Source organism: Hippopotamus amphibius, chromosome 2 (assembly GCF_030028045.1).
Source record: "Hippopotamus amphibius kiboko isolate mHipAmp2 chromosome 2, mHipAmp2.hap2, whole genome shotgun sequence".
Classification (NCBI taxonomy): Eukaryota; Metazoa; Chordata; class Mammalia; order Artiodactyla; family Hippopotamidae; genus Hippopotamus; species Hippopotamus amphibius.
The window spans coordinates 49,889,155-49,911,027 of NC_080187.1; the positions used below are offsets into that span (position 1 = coordinate 49,889,155).

The 21,873-nt window shown below is 39.2% G+C and overlaps 1 protein-coding gene across 14 annotated transcripts in view; it reads left to right on the forward strand.

Moving 5' to 3' along the window:
• Window positions 1–21,873, forward strand: part of TRPM3 (transient receptor potential cation channel subfamily M member 3) — an 827,818-nt gene that overhangs the window by 591,436 nt on the left and 214,509 nt on the right. For 9 of the 14 annotated variants that reach the window (XM_057720878.1, XM_057720880.1, XM_057720881.1 and 6 more), the window contains exon 6: window positions 298–469. In XM_057720878.1, coding sequence (XP_057576861.1) covers window positions 298–469 — 172 coding nt within the window. Of the gene's footprint in view, window positions 1–297; window positions 470–16,998; window positions 17,074–21,873 lie in introns of all 14 variants that reach the window. The other 5 variants (XM_057720886.1, XM_057720873.1, XM_057720875.1 and 2 more) reach the window with 1 other exon arrangement.

Below are 21,873 nucleotides of genomic sequence, written 5' to 3' on the forward strand. Positions count from 1 at the left end.
AGACATTCACGTGCCAGTTTTTGAGAACAGTGAAAGCACAAACTCTCATTTTTGTATGAATGCAGAAAATAAATAAGTACATAATCCTTTAAGCACGATCGTGCTTTGAATGGAACATTTACTATAAATCTTGCTTCTACCCAAAGCAATATTAGGAAGAGGATGTAGACTACCCTTTCACTGTACCAAAGAATTGATTTCCCTTCTCTTTCTCTCTTTCCTGTCTGTCTGGTTTTCCTTTTCAGATTTTGCTGTTTTTTCTCTGACTTCTACACCTTCCTTTTGACTTTCTTGCAGGTTGTCCGGCCATATCAGACCATGTCCAATCCTATGAGCAAGCTCACTGTTCTTAATAGCATGCATTCGCACTTCATTCTGGCCGACAATGGGACCACCGGAAAGTATGGAGCAGAGGTGAAACTTAGGAGACAACTGGAAAAGCATATTTCACTCCAGAAGATAAACACAAGTAAGTCGGCTACTGTCCCCACTCGTGCTTCATAGGAAATAGGCTGAAAGTGAGGAAACGAGCAAATTTCAAACACAGATCATTATTTCTACTGGGCCAGTGGTTAAATTAGAGGAAGTCATCTAGAGGAGGATGATTGGAGGCGCAAGATGTTATTACACAATTAGTGGACTCAAGCTCATTTATTATGTATGAAAAATTCAACCGCATCTGGGGTTTATAAACGTGTATAAGCTTTTCTTTCCAAACTTTTTTCTACATCCTTTACAGAACACTCTAAGGAGGAAAAGCACCCTGGAGAATTTTTTTTCTATTTATTAAGCTATTTTTGGTGGCTAAAAAAAAAAGAAAAAAAGAAAAAAAACCAGGTTTTGATCTTAGCATAGATCTGGCTGTGCAAATGCATTTCAAGGGAACTGACATTCTCTAAACTAAAGCATAATGTGTAACCATCTTGATGAAACTTTAATTCTGTCTCTTAACTTTATGTATGTATTCATTCACTGTCTCTAGATACCTACGTATTTAGACATATGTGTGTGTTTATGGGCATCACATAATACTTATCCCATAGTTACACTGAAATTATCTTTTAAGTACTTATGTGTTCTATGCCGTATTTATTGTGTACCCATTTAACTGTGTATTGTAAAAACAGCAGTGCTCCCCAAATCATTAAGTGGCTTGCACTTAAATGTGACAGAGGTATGAAAATATCTGCTGTCCTTCCTCACAAAATAACATGCAATTTGTTTTCACAGAGTAACACATGGCTTCATGGTAGGCTCAAGCTTTGTGGTAATTGTATGTTCTATCAGGGAAATTTGGGTTTAATTGATTAAACTTTCAAAGCCTGCAATTCCAAATAACAAAAGATTCTCTTTGGCTCGATAAGCTTTCAAGAGCTCAGTGTCATATGATTCAACATGTCCAAATGGCTTTTCTCATCTCCAGTCTTTTCTCTGTATTTGTCCCAAATGGATTTTGCTTCCATCGCCACCTTCCTCCCAGAACTGGGATGTCCAGCCTATCAGACCACAACTTCTCTTTCCTGTACTCTCTTTTCTGGTTCCACCTTTTAGGAGCTACTACTGTCTAAGCAGTCAAGTTTCATACCTTCATCTTTTTCACAGAGAAGTCTGGAATAATAGATTTTGCTATAGGCCTGAAGTCAAAATTGTATTAGAAAACTCTCTTCTATCTAAAAATCTTCAACAATCTTTAGAAAGAGAAAACACACCCAAAGGTAAACAACTTTGGCGGGGGGGAATGGGGGGGGGGAGAATCGAAAAGACTAGAAAATCCATCCATCCAGAAACCAGCAGAGATCCAAAGTAACAAAGCACTATAGCCAATGGGTGGTAGGTTTTATTAAACTAAAATTGAATTTTATTACAGTATTTGATAGAAAGGACAAATCTTTTATCATTAATATTATCCATTTAGGTTTTTATAGGCTATAGCATTACTTTTTTTACACCAGCAGGTTAAGAATGAGCCTAAATAGGAGTAACCTGAAAGGTGAAGAAGATGGGAACAGGGTAGACAGAAGGCAAATGCAGGGTCAAGTCCAGTGCTCAGTAGTGAGACCAAATTTGTCCAGACACACAAAGCATACCATTGTGCCAGGTCCTGGTGACAGCTGGGCCAGATATTTGTTAGTGTTAGGAGGAGAGCTAGGTGTGTGGTTATGTAAGTTAAACACCCAGCTACGGTGTTTAAAACCCAGGAGTTAAAACCCAGCCAGGGCTCTGTTTGCCAAGTCCTATGCCTTATAGGCTGCCCAAGGAAAGGATACTCTTTTCGAATTAGTCATCCCAGAGGGGACACCCTTTTGTAATCTATGTGCCTGGAGAAGCACCTTTTTCCAAAACTCACAGAGGTGCCATCCACGGGGATTGCCCTGCAGGGGAGGCTCATGGACAGTGGCTGGGCCTCTGTGAGGAGCAGAGCCCAGCAGCATGGAGTCCAAGAGCAGGCCAAGGCCGGTGGTCAGGGTGTCAGGGGTACTGGAGGAGCCAGGACCCCATGCACACTCCTCATGTCACTCGTGTGACACTGGACCCTTGCAAGCATATCAAGGCGGGTAGTAGCATGCAAACACATTGACAAGCGAAATCCCAGACAAGGGTCTAGGGTACAAAGTAGGGGATAAGCACAGGCACAGGTTCCAAGCTGAAGCACAAGGTCAGAGAAGCTGGCTTGAGACTCCTGAAACGTTCTAAGTCCACAAACAGGATTAGGCCTCAGATCTGGGATAGGGGCTGAGCCCCTCAGTTGGGTTAAGTGATAGAAGCTGGAAGAGAATGGGGGCAAAGAGAGGCAAATCGTCACTGCGATCATTATAATTTACAAACATAATTTTCCTCCTTGCTTTGGGGACTATATCTGAGGCCTAATAGGAATCCACAGACTCCCATTCAGTGCAAATAATTGCATAGGAAGAAGAGGGTTAAAGATGCCTAGAGGAGATCCCTGAGGTCACAGGAAGTGATAAGGCTCGGGGCCAAGAATTTGCCACAAGCTGTAGTGAATGATGCCATGAGTTAGGTCTTCTACCAGTTCTATCCTTGAACTTAGTAGTGGGAAGGTAACCAACTTGTCCCAGTTTCCTGGGGACTATCTCAGATTTAGCATTGAAAGTCCCATGTTCCCGGGCCCCCTCCATTGCGGGCAAATGGAGATTGCGGGTCACCCTCCAAGTCAGACTCATGAGTCATTAGTTCTACTTCTTTTTTTACTGCGTTCACCCCACAAAACAAGGAAGGAGCAGTGAGGACCTCAGAGCTTAAGGAGTGACCCAGGCTCCCAGAAGCAGAGCAGGACCTTGAGATCTTCATTCAGTTAGCAGCAAAACAAAGTGCCCACTGAGAACCTGGAAGCCTCCAGAATAGGACTGACTGAGAAACAAAGGAGGAAAAGTTGATCTGGTTAACATAGGAAACAGCAGACGTAAGAATATAAATCTTTAATGTAACTGTACTTTCTAATCTAAACTATTTTTTCTTTATATCATAATTAGCAATAATGTAATTCTTCTTAACATAAAATTTTATTCTATAACAATTCTAAAATTCTCACCTCCTTCTTAACTTCCCTCTTCAAAAGTTTAAGAAATCTAAAATACAACAGGGAAACTCAATTTTGGGAAGCCCCAATTTAGCCTCCTGAAATGAGACCCTCTACCAGGATACCACAATAATACTGTCACCAGCAATAACGCTTAGTACGACCTTGGGAATGTCTGAATACACTCAGCATTTTACTTATTAAAATGCCATTCTTCCTCATCACTTAGGGGTGACCTGCATACCACAAGTCTGTTTTCTTGCATAGATAACAATCTTCTGAAGAATATTTTCAAGAGATCTTTAAGCCCTTTCTCATCAACACAACAATTATGAATCATAACATATTACGAGCACCAGCATCTTACACTTTTCTCAGCACTCTGACATCCATTATCTCGCACCTCCCCTCCCTCCACTCATTGCTGCTGCCATTAGGCCTTCCAGAAGTGTTGTCATTGGTCGCTGAAGGACTTCTTTGTTGTTAAAGGAGAACGCTTTCAGACGTGAGGAACACTCTTAGGAACACTCTTCCATCTGCAATTTTCTAAACTTCAAATCTGATGTGAAAAGCCTCAAACCATTCTTATGATGCTTTTAGTAAACAAATATTTCTTGCACTCCTGTTATGCACCAGTCATGGTTAAGGTCTAGAAAAGCAGCAGTAGACAATTCATCGAGCTTAAGAGGGGCAAACAGAGTAATAAGTAAATACGTAAACAGGGAAATATATGTAATAAGAGAGCTGTTAAGAAAAATAAGTCAGAGGAAGGTGTACATATATTTGTGTGCGTGCGTGCATGTGTTTGTGTGTGTGTGACGGCTACGCATGTCTGCATGCATGCACATGTGTGTGTTGGAAAGATAGATTAAATTAGGTGACCAGGAATGGCCTCTTTGAAGGTGTAATGTATAAGCAGAGACCTGAATGAAGTTGAGGGAGCCAGTTCTGAAAAGAGCATTCTGGGGAGAGTGAAAGCAGGAAGAAAAACCCAGGTATTTGATGAAGAGCATGACCTTTGTAAAGTGTTGGGTTTTATTCTAACAGAGTTTTGATCTGGCAAGTTATAGGATCTCCCTCATGGTTTAAAACATCACTCTGCTGTTGTGTGTAGAGATCCAACTGACATAGGGGGCAAGATTAAAAGTAGGTAGATGTGTCAGTAGGCTATTGCCATAATGCAGGTGAGAGATGACAGTGTTTTGAATTAGGATGGCAGCAATAAAAGCACTACAAAGTGGTTGGATTCATATATATATACATATATACAAATATACATATATATTTGAATCCAACCATATATATTTTCTTAACTGATCTTTTTTTAATGTGGTAAAATATAATTAACATAAAATTTACATTTGAACCATTTTTAAGTGTATAGTTCAGTGGTATGAAGTACATTTATATTGTTGTGTAACCATCACCACTATCTATCCCCAGAACGTTTCATCATTCCAAACTGAAACTCTATATACATTAAACACTTTTATGCCATCCATCCAGCCCCTGGAAACCACAATTCAACTTTATGTGTTTATGAATTTCCCTGTTCCAGGTACCTTATGTAAGTAGAATCATACAGTATTGGTCCTAAGATATATTTTGAAGGTAGAGCTCAAGTGGACTTGCTACTGAATTGAGCATTCAGGGGAAGGAATAGACACATCAAGGATGATGAACAGTCATCCTTACAGACACCAGTGTATTCTTAAAAGAATGGGGCTAGTGGGAGCCCCGAAGGAGTAAGTTTTTACAGAAAAGGAAAGGGAGTTGAGGACCAATCTCTAGGGAGTTGGGACAAAGTCTTTGAGAAGGAGGGAGATGAGATTCAGTTCACAGATGAAGAACGTGGCCATAGAGTGTTTTATCCTGGGTAGCAGGAGGAAAGGCAGAGTTTACGGGCACAAATGTGGGTGGAATGGAACATTTTCTGCTGGGAAGAGGTAGTTCTTTATAGGTGCTTTCTATATCTAAAGAAAATAATACAGGAGGTCATTGGCTAAGAGTGTGGAAGGGGAAGATGGTAGAAGATTAGGGAGAAAAAAGAAAAAACAAGTGTAGAGACTGGGAGAGTGAGATGACTAGGGAAATGTAGGATTGTCCACTTGATATCTGTGGTCATAAGTTTACAGGGGCATGAATCATCAGGGTTGTGTGTTTTTTTCCAGGCATGTTCAGCTTGAGTAATATAATAGGCATAGAGTTGGGTTGAGAGCCTATTGGGATTTTGCCAGGCAAGTAGAAAAGAGCAAGAAAGAGGCAAGGGAGTGAGCCTGTATGTACTCTATATACCTATACCCCAGGAGTATTGTCAGTGTCTGGATGAAAGCAGTGCTTTCCCACCCACATTTGTGCCCATTCACAAGAACATGAAATCGTTCATATGAGAGATCAGAATAAGGTTCAGAGAAGTGATTAAGAAAATTATCAAAGGTGACCCACACCTTTAGTTAGTGTTGCCAAGTATTACATATATTAAATTCAAACTTTTTAAGTAAACAAATATTCATGAATAAGCAATTCCTCATATTTATTTTATTGTTGTTCACATATTCATATGAGTCAAGTTACCACAATGCTGGGAACATAGTAGCTGTTCAATAAACACGTGTTAACTGAAAGACTGAATACCAAGGGACTGCTCCAGAAAGTAGCTTGTAAGTAGCCTGATGAGACTTTAAAATTCCAAGCATAAATATGCATACATTTTTACTGTTAAAAAATTTCCCTCCAAAATAGAGAATATTATAATAGCTTCCTGTAACTATCACCCCAACTCTACATTTATCAGCCCGTAGCCAATCTTGTTTCCTCTATGTATATAACCACCTACATCTTCCTCTGGGTAAGTTTGAAAGAAATCCAAACAGTGTATCATTTCGTGCATAAATATTTCAGTACCAAAGCATTCTTTAACTTGTGTTGGTCACACATAAGGTAGATTTGTAAAGTATTTCCTTAACTCAGTGGAAACATAATGGAAAATATTGACCCAAGAATCCTTTAACAATTCTTTCAAAAAATAAAAATTAAGAACTACATTATCACATGCTAAAATTCATCTAAAATTTTGAAAATCATTTTTTCTAGTCCTAAATTCTACACTAAGCTGTCCAAAAAACATTTAAAACAAATATTACCTTGCAATTCCTAAAAAGGAAGATTAGAAAAATCCCCAGCAATTGTGGCTTTCTTTGAAGCATTTGAAGGGAAGAATATAACTTTCAGGAAAAAAGAAAGTCTTTGCCTGTTTCCAGTGATATAAGCAGAGAGCATCAGGGAGACCTGGGGGTTCAGATCTTCATGGCTCTGTGACCTTAGGCGAATTACTGTATTTCTCTCAGACTTTGTTTCTGCATCTGTGAACCAGGGATAATAATTTTTCACAGTGTAGTGATTAAATGAGTCAACATATGAAAGGATTCTGGAGTGTGGCAGTTCAGAAACATTGATTCCCTTCCTGGTGGCAGAGCGGTCTCCCAGTGGGAAACCATGTTCTGTGTTGATATAGTCTAATGGACTGCTATGGATTCCAACCTGAGACCCAGACCTTCATTCGAAGCCCGTTAGAGTCTAGGGTGTTTGTCAGAATATCTTTACCACAAATCAAACCTGGCTCTGCTTGTTAGGGAAAAGCCATGTATCCCTGGAGTTACAGAAAGGGTCCAAAGGTAAAAATGAGGCTCAAAATTATATTCTGAAACATATTATCAAGCTTCCATTAACATTACTTCTTAAAGAGTAGTTGATTTAAATTCTTGATCATTGCAGCAATAAACAGAAAACTCTTGTTCTTTAATATTGTCACAAATATATTCTGAACTGTAGTTGTTCCTCTTGCCTGAGTAAAAGAATATAATGAAGATATTTTAATATTTCTTTAGAGAGTCAAGCTGTTCTAGTGTCTTAAAGCGATCATTATGGATGTCAGGTGTGCTGAGAACTCTGGTGGAGGTGCTAAAATTTGGGCTAAATGTGAATTGGTCCATAATATGTAAGATTAGATTTATATATAAAGTTTAGATTTGGGTCAATATTAGATTTCCTTCTTATAATTTACCATTTTATTTAAAAAGGAGATTGGAGGAAGAGGACAGGAATCTAGTTCTCTTTGAGCTCTACTTGATTACAGTGTTATCCTTTGTGTTTGAATTTTATTTTAGGTTTGGCTGAATGCAAAATTTTATTTGATTACATATCTAATTATATTGTGAACATTAACTCTACAGGAAATTTCATTATGAGGCTAGAATTTTCCGACTTTGTCCTCTTCATACGATGAAGTGCAATCTACGTCAGACTAAATCCAGTCTAAGGGACTGTGTCCCCACGGCAGTCATTAGAAATACACCTATCCTGCAGTACTAATGAATGGGGGTGTCTGGTTAGGTTTAGATTTTTGTAACCAGTGCTTTTGCCACTGTCAGGGTTTTCTTGAAAGAGAATTTGATGTTCTGCATTTTCTTTGCCCCAGAGTAACAACTGACATTTGAGCATAGCCTCATCTAATGAAGCCACCAAGAATACTTTTCTCTAAAGCAGCAGATTAAAATGGGTTTGGCAGTTCTAAGTAAACAAGTAGCAGAAATGATCACAGAATTCATAAAACACAATCAAATTTGGTATTTGAGGATATTGCTATTTAGAATTCTCTGGGAAAAAATAGATGTTTTGTTATGCAGTCCCTAAGCCAATACGCCTGTTTATATATGATCGTATGCTTACTCACACAAACTAACAAAAATAATAATGATAATCATGTCACCCAGCAGCACAGAATGTCATTCCCTGATAGTTATGCTTTATGATGGGGACAGATGTTTCTGCTTCCCCTGAGTTGTTTGGTACAGGAGCCCTGTGTACAGGCTAATCCACAGAGTGATTCAACCAAGCTGGTAAAGTCCTGCGGGTTCCAGGAGATTTTATTTTAAAAAAGATCATCTCTGTGATGTGACACTCATCAATTTAAAGCATATTTTTTTTGTGAAATTTTCATAATCAGAAAAAGTACTTATGACTGTATCCTTGTTCCTTTACCACCATTTTTTGGTGATAATTCTTAAACATGGCTGTGGTAGTTTTCAACTAAGGTGACACTGCCTCCCATAGGAGGTATTTTAAAATATCAGGGGGATTTGGTGGACACAAATTCTGATGCTCCAGGATGACACAAAAGAGGAGATGGGAATGTTAATAATATTCTACCTTGTGCAGGACGGTTTGACATGAAGAATTGCCTGGATCAAATGCCAATCACATCCCTTAGGAAACACTACTCTGAGGATGTTTCCTTGAGTTTTCACTTCCAAGATACTCTGTCCTAGTCTAAAGACACATAGAAGAAGCAGCAATAGTGAGCCAGTGGTGAGATTTAAAATACTGAACAAGCTGTGAAGACTTTAGTATCCTCAATCCACAGCACAGGCAGATGTCAGCCCTGGCACATCCTTCAGATCCTAATAACGTCCCTTGCTGTTGGGAAGTTCTCCCTTGTATCCAACTTCATTTGCTCTGAATCCATTCTCTTCTGGGTGAGGACCAAAGTCATCACCTGTGTCAGAGCTCTCAGTGTATTTGATAACTGTAAGTGGACTTGAATTAACCTTTCTGCCATAATGGCTATAAGCAAGCTGTTTTTCATTTGAAGAGACACACCGACCTGCTTAACAGGCAGAACTGACTCAAGAAGTAAATCAGAATTTCCATTTTGGCAGCACCTGCTCTTAGCACAACTGCTTTGTGTGTTTCAAGGCTCAGTGACTCCAGAAAGGTGCTCAGCGCTGGGGGCTCTCCTGTCAGAGTCCTTGATGTTCAGAGAAATCCTACATTCCACAGTTATTAGCTGATTTAGGGGAAGACAGAGGCCCAGAAATATGATTGCTTTACCTGCAGGCCCCTGGAGATACTGCTCACTAGAATTCATTGCCAAGCGAATATTTTAATAAACCAAGGTTCTTAGGAGAATAAAGAGTTTGAAATTGAATACAGAGACCTCTAATTTTTCACCTATAAATTACTGAGAATTATTTTGGAAATAAGGGAGCAGGACAGTAATATAAATCTTGAGTGAATGAATAAATTCATGACATAAGATGCCATAAAGCAGTGCTTTTTAAAAATTCACATTTCATTTCTAGTCTATGTCTCTCATTTCCCTGGACTGTAGTAGACCCCTTATACATATTAGTATTTTTCTCTTGTTAAATTATGGGGCCGACTTGCCCTGGAAATTTGATATGGATTATCTATGGAATATTATTGACATCCCTACTATTAAACCTTATTATTTACCAACCTTTCTGACACCAAAACTAGCATTAATATTATGCATAGTAAGTGCTCAATAAAGTATTGTTGATTTGACATGAAACAAATTTAAGTGATTTTGACCGTCATATTATTATAAGAAATGTGTGAATTTACAGTTTCAAAATAATCCCAAAAATATTTTAGCAACAACAGCATTATTGAAATAAGCAGGTAGCTTCCTGGGAGGCTATTTTAAAGGATTGTAGTCATTTATATATAAATGAATAATTTATGTCATAAATACTACATCTATTATTTATTTTTATTCTTATTCTGACTGTTGTCAGTCTCATTTCTTTGTATTTATACCAAATACAGAGAGACCAAGCCTGAGTGTCAACAATAGCACAGAGAGGGAGGCATATGGAAAAGGGAAGGTCTAAAGTATGAGTTACATCAATTTCCTTGGAAAATTTTCCGTTTCGGAGTAAGTTGGATAGCCATACAGTAAGAGGTTAGAGTTGGCATGGAAACATCAGGTCCTTTGCTCATGATTGACATTGCAAACCTAGTGGGACACTTTTCCCACTGAGCCTTGATACACAGCTCAAGACCATTTTGCATTCATTAAGACACAGGGTTCTGCTGCTGTAACAATGACTAAAAACAGTGGATGCCTCAATGGGACCGGAGTTTATTCCTTATGCATGTGTTATTCTGAACATGAGTCCAGACCTTTTGTGGCGCCCTCACAGTGTTGAGGGCCCAGATTTCTTCTTTCTTTTGCTCTGCATGTCCCTGTTTTTATGGTCTGCGGGAGCTATCACATCACCCATTCTGGAGAGAAGGAATCAGCAAAGTCATAACCTATCCCTTTGAAGGCACAATGAGGAAGTCATATACAGGATTTTGGCTTACATCTTATGTGCCAGTATTTGGTCACATGTTCACACCTAGCAAAAGGGGGATTCCAAAATGTAGTCTTTATCTTGGGCAAACAGCTTAAATTCTTTCACTGTGAAGGAGGAACATAGACGTTAGGGTACAGCCAGCAGTTTTTGTCACAGCTTTCCAGCATGGCATTGTAGATGGTTATTAAGAATTGGCTGGAGTTAGCAATGAGGTAAAACATACCTGCCATTCATAAGTAAATAATGTCGTAGCAGGTTCACTGAGGAGTTTTGTCCGTAAATAACTCCTATGGCATATACTTCATGTCGTGCCCCTTCACTCTTCACCTGTGCCTTTCTCAGTGCTGTGTAGTTGAAGAGTCTTGCACTGGTTCTGGAAATTGTAATTTCCCCTTGAAATGGGATTGAGACTAGCTGTCTAAAATTATATACACTATCTTAGACCATCCTGGTTTAGTTAACTTTTTATGTTAACTCAAACAGATCCTCTTAGCCTCAAAGTAATCGCACAGGCTGTGCTGTGCATAATTTATATACGTTCCATAATGGATCTATAGTCATATATTTTCTTACACATCATTTGTAACCTTTAAATGCCTAGATATTAAAAATAAATAAAATAGACTCGGTTCTGTGTTTCTGTGACGTTGTACTTAATATTAATGTTTCAAAGATAAATTGCGGGAAATAATTCTCATGTGACCTGCACAGGACTGTACTCTTGATAATGGGCAGTAGAATGGAGGTTGGTCACCTCTCAAGTACTTCCCGAAGAGAAAGAGTTGTAACTGGGCCTTGGCCCTGTTGGGGAAAAAGGACACGAAACCCATCTTAGGGAGTAAGAGCAGTGCATCCTCCCACTCTGTTGAGGAAACGTTTGAGGAAACCAAAAAAGCAGATGCATTTGTGAGGGATTTAAAGCTTTCTTATGCCAGTTATCCAATTTGACATTCCTACATTTTATAACCCCTACATGATAGCTAATAATTTGGCAAGATACAGCTGAAGGGCTCTTGAAACCTTCTAAATGCCTGTAAATATATAATTAAGACTATTTGCTGACACTGACAGTTATAAAAAGACTAATTAGAACTTCTCTTAACACATGGTGAATTGGGTCACCTTGTTTTAGAGACTGAGATACATGTGTCATTATTGATCCAACCCTAGTTAGTTTTCCTTTTGATTGTTAGCTTGTGTTCCTCAGTAAAACCAAAACGGTAGAGCTAAAAGCAGTTGGGGTTTCATTTCTACCTCGTTAAGTGAATAAAGCGTAGGAAGATCTATTGCCGTACAGATTTAATGAAACCACAGGCCAGCACTTTAAAAATAAACCTTGCCTTTCCTCTCTGGATACTCTTTGTATAGAACAGTTTCTTGGCCTTGTTTCTGCCTCACCTAGTATCATTTTCTCGCATCTCTTTATAATACCAAACTCAGAGCTATTGTGACTTTTCCATTTGGACAAACTAAGTTTCTGTAGAAAATAGATTCAATGTTTAGAAACCCCATTAAAAAATAGTGTAAATAAATTAAAAAAACACATGGGAAAGCAAAGAAAGTATTTGCAACCATGTCAAAGAGCTCTTTACATAATAAGCAAAAGGCATCTACAAATCCAAAAGGAAAATCCTGTAAGAAAATGGGCAAAGCATATCAACAGGAAAATCATGGGGAAGAAAATACAAATGCTCGACTTCACACAAAATTAAAGAAATGAAAGCTAAGACAACAATGAAATGTTTTTTAACCTATCAGATTTACAAAAAAACTAAGTTTAAAAACACCTGGTGTCAATAAGTGTGTATGCAAGTCTGTACTGGAGGGTGTGCAAGTATGGACAGCCTTATTTGGAAGGTAATTTGGATGCCCTTTTAAATTTAAAATGTACATATCCTTTGGCCCTATAATTTTACTTCTAGGAACTTATTTTATGCATATTTATTGCCATATTGTTTACAGGAATAAAAATGGAAATAATTCAAAGATTCACCAATAAGTGGCTAATTAAATTATATGTAGACATACAGTGAAATACCCTGAAGTTATGACTAATGCAATAGCTGTGTTTGGGCTCATATGGAAAGATATCCAATGGTAGTTTTTATGTCCTTTTCTTAGGTTAAAGCCTATTGTACAACAGTAGAACTGTGTGTTTATGATCACATTTTTGCTTTTTTAATTATATATGTGTGTACATATAAATATGCTTATAAAATATCTTAAAGGACAGAGGTGAACAATTATAGCTCTAGGGAATGAGACTTGAGGTAAAGGAGGTAAGATGAGAACTGACATTTCCCACTAATACCTTTTAAAAACCTCTCAGTATTGTTTTTTGACAATGGCCAAATATAGCTTTTATAAAAGGAAGGAAGGGAGGGAGCGAGGGAGGGAGAAAAGGAGGGATGGGGAGAGGGAGAGAGGAGGAAGGATGGATGAAGGAAGAAAACTTTTGGAAGTAGTTAGCCTATCCATGCTCAGCACTTTCTTCCCACAAGTGTGTGTTTATCATTCCTGACCTGTGGGTACGGTGCCGACGCAGCTGTGTTTCACATACCTTGATTTCTCTTGCTCACTCAGTCTGCTGGCAGTTCTTTGCTTCAAGAGTCAAGTCAGGAGACCTAAGGGAAGATGCTGATTAAAGACACTGCATAGAGAACAATATTCTCAAATCATGTAAAGAATGTGTATAAAACAATAAGACAACATAACAGGTTTGATGCTTATATTTGATAGTGGCTAAAATCAGAGCTAAAATTATCTTCCCTGTGTGGAGTTGGTAAACGATAAAACAGCCTAAATGTATTCCCAATCCTTAGCCATGACCAGATATCCTAGCATAATGGGGCTACTGAAAATGCCCTACTTTTCTATCTCTACCAGGAGCACAATTCAGTAGAGCTAAATTGTTAATGTTCCTTTTATTAGGCTCTTGGGCACCCCAGAGTCCAGCGCCCCTCTCCCTGGGTCCTGCTCCCTGCGATGCGGCAGGTTCACACACAGCTCCTTCAACAGCCATTTCATGCTGAATATTGTCCATGATGCTCACACTGGAGAAAGGGGCTCCCGCTCTGTTCTTGACTCCACTGTACTCTTAAGATGCTTTGTATGGACCCAAAATACATGTCAAAAGTTCTTTCAAAATGTGGCGAGAATGAGAACTCAAAATATCTGTCATCTAAGATAAATAGTGATCTCTCTCTCTGTTATTTTCCCCTTGATAGTTCTTCTGTTACTCCCAGTATTTACTTGTGTGCCTACAATATGCAAAGCACTATAGAGGTGGCAAGATAAATAAGATATAGTTGTGCGCTTGAAAACTTAGAGTTTTATAAATAAGTTAACAATAACTAGCTATTAAATGCTATTCTAAAAACTTTACAAGAAATAACTGATTTAATCATTAACAAAAACCCTATGAAGTTAGTGCCATTATTATTCCCATTGGCCAGAAAGAAAACTGAGGCACAAAGGAGGTCAAGTAATAGCCCCCAAGTTCAGACTGCTAATAAGTGACAGACCCAAGAAGTCTGCCTGCACCCATGCCTCAACCATTGTGCTCCACAGCCTCTTAGTATGCAAAGGGCTGCATTAAACAGCAGCAAGTGTTAAACGCCCTTGAATGATACAAAGTACAACAGGAATTCAGGAATTCAGACAGAAAGCATTTCTAGGTGGAATGTTCATGGGGAAGGTGTGGTCACAATATTCTCAGGAAGATTTTGATGTGGACAATGGGTTGCAAGCCATGCAAGTGGAAGCTTTCAACATTTAGAAAGGTAGTGCACAGCATGTGGTGTGATTACATTTATTTTACTTTCATGAAATCTTTTCCTATCTTCATAAGCAAAATTTCAGCTGCCAATGTAAATAAGGTCTACATGTGAACTTGGCTTAGTTTGTTTGTTAGGAAACAGGATCATCAGAATCATAAGGATAACATACAGCTGTTTCATTGCTTCCCTTTTATTGATACTCCTTAATAGAATGATGTAAAGGTAGACTATAGTATAAAAAGATAAATGTGACATTGTTATGTATGCATAGATATAGATATACAGATGGGACGGAAGCAAGCTATTCATACTCATGGGATTCTATATATCTATAACGATGTATTATCATAGGATTATATATACTATATATATATATATATATATATATATATATATATATCATCTAGTTTAATGCCTTCATTTTCCAAATAGGCACCCACTTGGAAAAGGTCAATCAAGTGTCCCACCTAAATTCATACAGTGAATTAACTGGCACAGCTTTTACCTGACCTCAGGACTCCAAATTCCTAACCTGCTACTCTTTGCTTAGCATTGTCACTACCTTTGTTAGTGACTTTTCTTATTCTGTTTAACAAAGCACCAGGGGAACTCAAATAAGAAAAAGTTCTCCAGGTACCTGAGCAAGGAATAAAAGCAGGGCACTTAGGATATCAACCTTATTTGATGCAAAATCCTTAGCCCTTTATTCTCCCATTTTCCCCCTTGAGACCATTTTCTCCATCACATCCTGAAAGGTAAACAAGGAAATATTGAGAGAATTGGAATCGCAATTCACAGATACCGGATGTTCAGACATTTCCATTTTTCGCCATGCCACAAGTCTGCAGCAAATCTGGTTGATCTGCACTAAAATGTCATTTAACTTTTGTTCATTAGGGCTTGGTAACTAGCAGGGGGGTGGAGGTGGGGGGCCAGGGGGGTTGCAAGGAGAAAGAAACTAAAAATACCCATATGCTGTTCAGTCTGCAGGAAAGACAGCTAAGCCAATTTTGTGCTTGGTTCCTGAAATAAGTGCTTTTGTGGTAAATTTCCAGGAGAGTTTGTGTCCTTGACTCTTTGAGGTTTTGCCCATCATATTTAGCAAGCTGTCTAATTGTTGCACACAGTGGAGTGGCCTGGGGAGGTCTATGTTCCCAAGCTGAATTTATGTTCTTAGGAAGGTGCTAGTTAGTCACTTTCTGGAAAATATACAGTAGTTATTCTCGGCTTATTATTTTGCAGACTATTGATAATCCAGAAGAAGCAACCCTTATATTTTGTGCTTCAAGGGATATTGCTTTGTGTTTTCCCCAGTGAGTACATTCTTATGAAAAGGTAGCCCTGCCAAATTACGGGCACTGAGGAATTACCAAGGGATGTTTTGTAAAAAGTGGGGTGAGACCCTACTATGCCTTGCGCCAACCAGCTACCCGCTGCCCAACCAACAACCAGCAACGACTACCACAGTTGTGGCTGCTCTAGAATATCTGGCTTGATCCTAGGAAACTAAGGCTAGAAGACCTAACTCAAGGAGCTGGGCCCCGCTGTAAAAGCTATTTTAGGAAAGAGCAAAAAGGGGCAGTGGCAGATTCTCCTGAGGCCTAGATCTGAAATGAGACCCAGCCTGAGTCATCTAGCCTAAAACTAGCTTGTTAGTAAGTTAACAATTCCAGAGACATGATTTACCATTAAATTTCTCTCCCAGTTTGGGATAGAATAGCCAAATTGATAGGAAACCTATTATAATGAAACTCCTTTGATGACTTTTTTTTTGAAAGATAGATGATAGATAGGCAAATATATATATATATATATATCTGTCACATATATATCTCTATCACATATCTATCTAATTATCTATCTAATTGGTCATTTTCTTGACCTATGAGAGAGAGAGGGAAAGTGGACCTTCAGTAAATAACATTAGGTATGTTGAGTGACACATTGGCATTGGTTTCAGTTCCCTTTTAAAAAGAAAAGAAGTTAAGTACATTAGCCTCTGAAAGAGTTCTTCTTTTAGGTCAAAAGTAGCTAATTACCTGAGAATAAGATGTGTATCTCTAGAAATGGAAGGGGGGGGGAGTTTTTAAAAAGAGGGAGGAAGGAATCCAGTTGTTATTCAGTCTTGGAAGATATAAGTATTGTTATAATTAGTATAACAACAACAAACATTTCTTGTGGATTTACTAAGTGCCAAGCATTGTTACAAGCTCTTAACATGGATCAACTCATTTAACCCTTTAACCACTACAACAGTTATCCAGGCTGAAACAGAATAACAAAGGATATGTCCTCTAGCAAAGGGAGTGTTGATTTCGAGGACCTGTTTAACTGAAGGAGCAATGAGATAAGGCATAGCTGGTACACAATGCTGTTTGCTGCTTTGCATAGGTCTGAATATGCAACTTGGGTTGCCGTCACATGTGTAAATTTATAAATTGGGCGATTGGTCTGCTTTAATAAAATGTGCATCCGACCATTGGGTTGTAGAAATTTCAAAGATTTTATTTTTTGACAGGATGCCTGCCGTTTTTCTCTCTTGACTCCCGCTTGTTTTATTCATTTTGGGGTAGTTGCCAATTAGACCCAATGGGTAAGTATAATTAATGGACAACATAAATTTCCCCTTAAACCCCAACCAAGAAAATTAACCATAGAAATAATCATTTCCTTTACAAATTCCTAACACTATCCCTCCCTGTGACTGCTGTTTATCTCTATCTCTTCTAATACATCCAATCACATCAGAGATTAAGTACTGCCTATTATTATCATCCAAATAATACCACATAAGACAGAGAAGAGAGAAATGAGAATTTATGGAGGTCCAAGTATGTTCCAGGCACTGCACTAGCATTTTCATATATACCATCTCTTTTAATAGTCACAAAACCGCTTTAAAGTAGGAATTACTATCTTCCTTCATTATAGTTGATAAAATGGCATCTCAGTACCTAAGCCCTTGTTTTATATCCAGTTAGTGGCACAGACAGGTATAAACCTAGGCTGATATGATTCTAAAACCTTTGTTTTTTTCACCCCACATAAGCAAGCATTACTTCATTCAAAAGACACTCCCCTAAAATTTTATTACCTTGGAGGGTTTGGGGATCATTGTTTCATTCAACAACTAGTTGAAGACAAACTCTGTGTCAGACACAGGTTAAATGTTGGTTCATCTGGGATTAATCAGCAGCAGAACTTTGGGTGGAGGACAGTGGTTAGTGGCAAGATGGTAGAGGAATTCACAGGAACGAGACAAGGAGGAGGTAGGATAGGGTGGTGGCATGGGCGGTAGGGGTGAAGACAAACAGAGGAGCTGCTGATCGTGTGCCCATGACTACAGTCTTTCTTCATGTGACTCGTGGACTTCCCTTTGTCATCCTATGCCTGAGAATATATGAAGGAGGCTGGGAAGGCAAAGGGACGTTCAATTGTCATCACTAGCATCTTTTTTTGATCATTGCACCATCATCCAATGCATTGGGGTAACCATGACGTGAAATTTTCCATCATTGAGCTCATAACTGTTCCATGAGATAACAACTCTGTAAGTTAAAGGTCATAGCAGAACTTCATCCAGGGAGCCCTGGAAGTAGGAAACAGTGAATTTATATTCTTATAGACTGACAGCCCTGGGTTCAAATCAAGTGACCTGAAAAGGATGTTAAACTTCCTCTGGGCAGGTTACAGGTATATCAGGAACATCTCATTGTGTTCCTTGGATGCTCTAACATGTTCAGCCTAATCATCCAGACTTTTTACTACCAGTAAACTCAACCAATCAAGTAGAAGACCATCCAAAATACAAATACCAAACTCATGATCAGTTAACTTTGGACTGTGATAACTTGCCATTTTTCAGATGCTCTCAACTGAATATGTTGATTGAAGTTTTCTCTGCCTTTTAAAGAATTTTCCCTTCAAAGAATAGGTTGTATGAAGACGACAGTTACAATATAAATGTCTGCCCTCTCGTCATCTTATAAAATGGCTTGACAGAAGCTGGCTGTGACACTGAACTGTTTGCCACACTTGTTAATGAAAAGTCACTTTGTCAATCAAGAAAATAATGAAGTCAAAAGAATGATATTGAGAGAGTAGAACAAATTTTAGTAAACTCTGTTTCTTGGTATTTGCCTGTCTTGTTTGTCTGACTTATTTTCCTATTCAAGCTAGGAGCTCTCTCTTTTTTAGGAAGGAACCCCATTCCACGTTGGAACTCTCTGTTCAGTGACTAGGATAGTTCCTATAAACAAATGAGCCTGAAATGGGGAGCTGTCCACCATTCTGAGAAGATCTCTTAGGTTCTTTTACATGTAGGGAAGAATGCTGAGATCTCCTTTCAGATTAGAAATATTTGGATTGCAAATGTTTGACTGGCATTTTGATCTCAAAGTGAGCAATGTTTACTGCTGCTGGTCAGAACTAATAGGTTCCTCTGATGATAACCTAAACCTTCTTGGTGGGACCCAGTCTTTTCCTTGTTTCACTGCTAACTGAACGACCTTCCGTATTTTCTCATCTGTTGTTTTTCTAGCTTTCCCCTCCTTCCTAATGCCTGTGGACCTTATGTCCCACCCATTCCAAGCTACTTGCAGTTTCTCTTAAATGAAATACCCCATTGGATGAGTTTTTGTCCCGTTTTGACACTTGCTGAAATTCCAGACTCTTCCAATTCTACTTATCGGCAAAAACCTACACTCTTAAGTCTTAGCTTAAAAACCTTCTTTTCTCTGAAATCCTATCAGAAAGTGCGCACACACACACACATACCCCATGATCCTACAGCACTCTGTATCACCCTGTGTTGTAGCACTGCCTCTTTGGTAGAGTGGCTGTCTGTCTGCCTGTGCCGCCTCCCCATCACCTGTAGATTGTGAGCTCCCTGTGAGCAGAGCCTGAGACATACTCACTTTTGTCATCCTGCAAACCTAGCACAGTGCCTGGCACATGCAGGTAGGTAGGTACTCAATAAATTTTTATTGTAAACATCAATATGTGGTTTTCTGGCCTTATTTTTAACTCTCGTTTCCAGCCTGACATAAAAATGTAATAGAAGAGTTTAGAAACTAAAAGCTATATAGAAAGGACACATAATAAAACAATAATACATGGATTCAGGGAGGATAAATAAATAGGAACATGTATAGGTAGACTGTCATGCATACTTCCAACTGTCATGGGCATAAAAGCATTTATTCCGGGAATCTGTGTTTCTGTTGACGTGTGCTTGTTGTCAAATCATTTCTATCTTGTGGATTTAGAGAGTAAGGATATACATTTTTGTAGCAGGCAATGCCATCATGGCTTCATTATTTCCATTTACACAGAAAAATAAATAAATATTGATTTTTTCCCCACTTATCTAAGGTGATTATCGCCCACGGCTGCTTTTCAGTCTAGATTAGGAGCAACCATTGAGTAGAAATGCTTAGCTAACTTTAGAAAGTTACACAAACATAAAATACGTGGGAACACTTGTGCTGACTGAATACTTTTCTGCCATAATCAACAATTTTACAGTGGGATATATTTGGAGACAATAAGGTATCTCATTCTCTAGAGGTCTTTTAAAAAAGCGAGCTGAGATTTTAATTCGCTGGAGATGGGTCAGGCCAGGGAACTTGTCACAGGACCTCTCAGAGCCCCTTCCCAGGATTTAAGATAATTTGCCCACCCTTTGAAAATATTGTTTGGATCATTTCAAGCCATTTAAACTAGTGGATGTAAGCCTACATTTCATATATGCTTGGAAAATCACTAGAAATAGTGCTCCCAAGATGCCAGTACTAAAGCTGTCATGTTTTAACAGAATAAAAATCTTTTTAACTTGAACCTTCAGCTAAAGATCATTAACTCCTGAGAAATATGAGAAAAATAGGGATGTTATGCCCTAATATTGGCCAAATAAGCAAGCAGCTTTTTTTTTTTTTTTTTTTTTGGCATCTATCACTGAAGCAAACAAGTGCTCTTACCCTCACTGAACAGGCTGTCCCTGTTCTGCAAGGAGGCCAGATTTCACAAGCTGCTCAGAGTCCCACATGCCACAACCCTGCAGGCACTCAAGTCCTAAATCCCAGGCAGAGGAATCAACAGATCTTGTTGGTTAATGAGCCTTGGCATCTCTGGGTCCACGTGGGGTTCTGTGGGCAATTCCTGGCGGAATGAGGCAGGGTGGAAAAACAGGTGCACCTTTGCTAAAACAAAGGGATGAGGATTGAAGGGTCAGCCTTTCTGGCCATCAGATAAATCTGAGCTGAACCCTTCCTCATTAGTAGCATTTTGTCCACCCGGAGGGAGTATACAGGAAGTGAATATTGACTCTGGTGCACATCAGAATTTATTATGAAATCACGGGGGAGTTTGGGGAGAAGTGGAAAGTTCATTTCACCCTGAATTTCCATTCTTCTATCCTGTTTTCTTGGTATGGATGGAGAAGGATTTGTTTTGTTCCATTGATTTATTTATTTCCATTATTTAAGTAATAATTCATTGTTACGAATATGAATTATTGCTCATAAACTTAGGTATGTAGGAAATGTCACATAACAATTTTCCTTAATTCAAATAAATCCAATTCCAAGCTCCCTTTCCATCTAGTTTTGGTAAATTCAATCTTTATCTATTAGGTCTCTCCCAACCCTCTCTCTCTCTCTCTCTCTCTCTCCCCCTCCCCCTTCCTTCCCCCTTCCTCCTTCCCTCTCCCTCCTCCTCCCTCTCTCCTTCATTCTTCTTCTCTCCCTCTTCCTCTCTTCTCTCCCCTTATTTCTCTCTCCTCTACCCTCTCCTCTCCCCTCCCCTCCTCCCTCCTTTGCTCCTTCCCTCCCCTCCTTCCTCCCTCTCTCTTCCTCTCTCTCTCCCTTCCTCCCATCTCTCTCCCTCTTTCCTCTCATCTGTTCTCTCCCCACCCCACTCTCCTCTCTCTCTCCCTACCCTCCTCTCTCATGCTTATGGTGTGCCTGGAAAATTGGATAAAAGCCTCTTATCTTCCCTCAGTCAAGGTGACCACTGATAACAACTGCCCAAACCTGCTTGGTTCCTCCCAGGTGGAAGGCTCTGGTGCTCCCTGACTGAGTAAAGCCAGTGGCATCTTTGCTGCAGCTGGCATCCCTGTTCCCAGGGCTCTGCACCCCAAGACTCAGCACCCCAAGGTGTACTTCACAGCAGCCCCCTCAGACCAGAAGCCTGTGTTAATCCCACCCTTAAGGAGCTTACATTTGGGTGGAAGGAGACAGAGAGCAAATAAGTAAAATACATAGTGTATTGCATAGTGATAAGTGCTGGGAGAGAGAGAAAGCAGGGAAGGCAGAAAGGGGAGTACAGGGAAGGGGCTGCAATTATCAGTAGAGTTGGGGGAGGACTCCCTGGAAAGGGTACATCTGCGTAAAGA